This window comes from Camelina sativa, chromosome 16 (genome assembly GCF_000633955.1).
Source record: "Camelina sativa cultivar DH55 chromosome 16, Cs, whole genome shotgun sequence".
Taxonomy (NCBI): domain Eukaryota; kingdom Viridiplantae; phylum Streptophyta; class Magnoliopsida; order Brassicales; family Brassicaceae; genus Camelina; species Camelina sativa.
The window spans coordinates 5,644,098-5,647,095 of record NC_025700.1 but is presented as its reverse complement, the minus strand read 5'-3'; the positions used below and the strand labels follow the sequence as shown (position 1 = coordinate 5,647,095).

Here is a 2,998-nt window from a genome sequence, read left to right as displayed (position 1 = left end):
AGAGTTTAAAGGTTGGTTTAAACATGTGAAGTTATTTACTCTATGTTCACATATATATCACATGCATCTTATTTTTTGGTATCTGTTACAGTTTAATAGTCACATGCATATGTGTTAAAGGTTTGTAATTTGATCATACAAAGATTCTGTTCACTTTTTTTTCTTTCTTTTTTGGTATTTATGATATAAACTTTTAACTTTTTGATTTTATAGAAAACGGGTAACATTACCTACAATGGGGAGAATCTTGATGAGTTCCATGTTAAGAGGACTTCAGCATATATCAGTCAAACCGACAACCACATTGCTGAACTCACTGTTCGTGAAACGCTTGATTTTGCTGCGAGATGTCAGGGTGCAAATGAAGGATTTGCAGGTTAATTTTTCATTTGGTGTTACTACTCACTCACTATAAAATCTTCTTCCAGTCAAATGTTCTTAAACATTTTCTGTTTTGATGTTATAGGTTACATGAAAGATTTAACCCGATTAGAAAAAGAGAGGGGTATACGTCCTTCTTCTGAGATTGACGCTTTTATGAAGGTCAGTGTCATATAGCTCCTATATCATGTTTCTTGATCACACAACAAAGCCTGACACTTTCTCTTTGTTATAGGCTGCTTCTGTCAAGGGTGAAAAGCATAGTGTTTCCACAGATTATGTGCTTAGAGTGCTTGGTCTTGATGTATGTTCTGATACAATCGTTGGTAATGATATGATGAGAGGTGTTTCAGGAGGTCAAAGGAAAAGAGTAACAACAGGTCTCTTTCACTCTCTTTAACTTTATATCTATCTCACTTAATTATCCACCAGCTCTGTTATGTGCTAAACTGTTAAACCTGACCTATATATAATGCAGGAGAGATGACTGTTGGACCAAGAAAAACGTTGTTCATGGATGAAATATCTACTGGTCTTGATAGCTCAACAACTTTCCAGATTGTGAAATGCATCAGAAACTTTGTCCACCTAATGGATGCAACTGTTCTCATGGCACTACTTCAGCCCGCACCAGAGACATTTGATCTGTTTGATGACTTAATACTTCTGTCAGAAGGTTACATGGTGTATCAAGGCCCTCGTCAAGAAGTGGTGGGATTTTTTGAGTCTCTAGGATTCCGTCTCCCACCACGTAAAGGTGTTGCGGATTTTCTCCAAGAGGTGTACATCCTAACTCTTTTCACTAGTATAGTTATGATTCAGAGATATAGCTTAGCAGTATAAGTTCACATGGTAACGTAAAAATCCTATTCTCTAATCAAATATAATGTTTGTATGCAGGTGACTTCCAAAAAAGATCAAGCTCAATATTGGGCAGATCCTTCGAAGCCATATCAGTTCATTCCTGTCTCAGACATAGCGGCTGCATTCCGAAACTCGCAATATGGGCATGCTACGGATTCCAAGCTGGCCACACCATTTGATAAGTCATCAGCGGATCCTTCAGCTTTATGCAGAACCAAATTTGCCATATCAGGATGGGAAAATCTTAAAGCTTGCTTTGAACGAGAAATACTATTGATCAACCGGCACAGGTTTCTTTACACTTTTAGGACATGTCAGGTATATATATCTATCTACCTATTTTCATTACCTAGTATCTGGCATCATCATCTAGAGTTACACACACTGCTATCTTTATGCTTGTATGTTTCTGATCTGTAACATTTTGTGTTCCTTAAAGGTTGCATTTGTGGGATTTGTCACAGCCACGGTGTTTTTGAGAACTAGATTACACCCAACAAACGAACAATTTGGCAACGAGTATCTGTCTTGCCTTTTCTTTGGACTAGTGCACATGATGTTCAATGGTTTCTCTGAACTGCCTCTCATGATATCGCGTCTCCCGGTTTTTTACAAGCAAAGGGATAACTCGTTTCATCCTGCTTGGTCATGGTCTATAGCCAGCTGGCTGTTGCGTGTGCCTTACTCTGTCCTTGAAGCTGTTGTCTGGACTTGTGTGGTATACTACAGTGTGGGACTTGCTCCCTCACCAGGCAGGTTAGTCATTTCGTTGGGCGTTAACATATTTTTCTTAACTTCTTTGATTTTTTTAGTTTTGTAGTCTTACAAACAAATCTCCTTTTGTTCTCTCTTAGGTTTTTCCGATACATGTTACTCCTCTTCTCGGTGCATCAAATGGCTCTCGGTTTATTTCGTATGATGGCTTCTCTAGCAAGAGATATGGTCATTGCTAACACATTCGGATCTGCAGCAATCTTAATAGTGTTCTTGCTTGGTGGATTCGTTATTCCAAAAGGTTAACTATCACTAGCTACTTCACTACTTCTTGCATAAAAGAGTTTATTTGTTGATTCGAGTTGCTAAAATAAATTACTCTTATGATTTCCTACAGCTGATATTAAACCCTGGTGGGTTTGGGGTTTTTGGGTTTCGCCATTATCCTATGGACAACGTGCCATTGCGGTCAATGAATTCACAGCCACACGGTGGATGACGGTGTGTTCAATAATCTCTTATTCTAGCTAATATTACTTGCATTATAATATGCAATGCTTAACTATACACTTTTAAAATATCATGCAGCCATTCGCTATATCGGATACTTCAATTGGATTCAACCTTTTAAAGATACGTAGCTTTCCCACAAATGACAATTGGTATTGGGTTGGAATTGCGGTTCTCATTGGTTATGCAGTTCTCTTCAACAACGTGGTCACTCTCGCCCTGGCTTATCTTAACCGTGAGAATCTCTATTGCTAATGATTTTTTTTTTCTAGATATGTGTAGCAGTATTGTGAGGCTTAGTTTTTTTGTTTTTTTCTCTTGCAGCTCTAAGAAAACCTCGAGCAGTTGTCTTAGACGATCCCAATGAAGAAACCAAAACTGCTTTAATGTCAGATTCAAAACAAGGAAAAAGTGAGAAAAAGGGAATGATCCTTCCCTTCCAACCATTGACAATGACTTTCCACAATGTCAACTATTATGTTGATATGCCAAAGGTTTAAATTCACTTCTCTGTTTTATTCACTTTTTT

At 37.9% G+C, this 2,998-nt stretch overlaps 1 protein-coding gene across 1 annotated transcript in view; it reads left to right on the top strand.

The window, feature by feature from the left end:
• Positions 1-2,998, top strand: part of LOC104753398 (ABC transporter G family member 31-like) — a 10,076-nt gene that overhangs the window by 1,140 nt on the left and 5,938 nt on the right. Inside the window, exons 3-12 of the mRNA XM_010475659.1 lie at positions 214-376; positions 467-543; positions 617-761; positions 860-1,161; positions 1,282-1,563; positions 1,685-2,001; positions 2,100-2,260; positions 2,357-2,460; positions 2,548-2,704; positions 2,794-2,963. Coding sequence (XP_010473961.1) covers positions 214-376; positions 467-543; positions 617-761; positions 860-1,161; positions 1,282-1,563; positions 1,685-2,001; positions 2,100-2,260; positions 2,357-2,460; positions 2,548-2,704; positions 2,794-2,963 — 1,878 coding nt within the window. The remainder of the gene's footprint in view (positions 1-213; positions 377-466; positions 544-616; positions 762-859; positions 1,162-1,281; positions 1,564-1,684; positions 2,002-2,099; positions 2,261-2,356; positions 2,461-2,547; positions 2,705-2,793; positions 2,964-2,998) is intronic.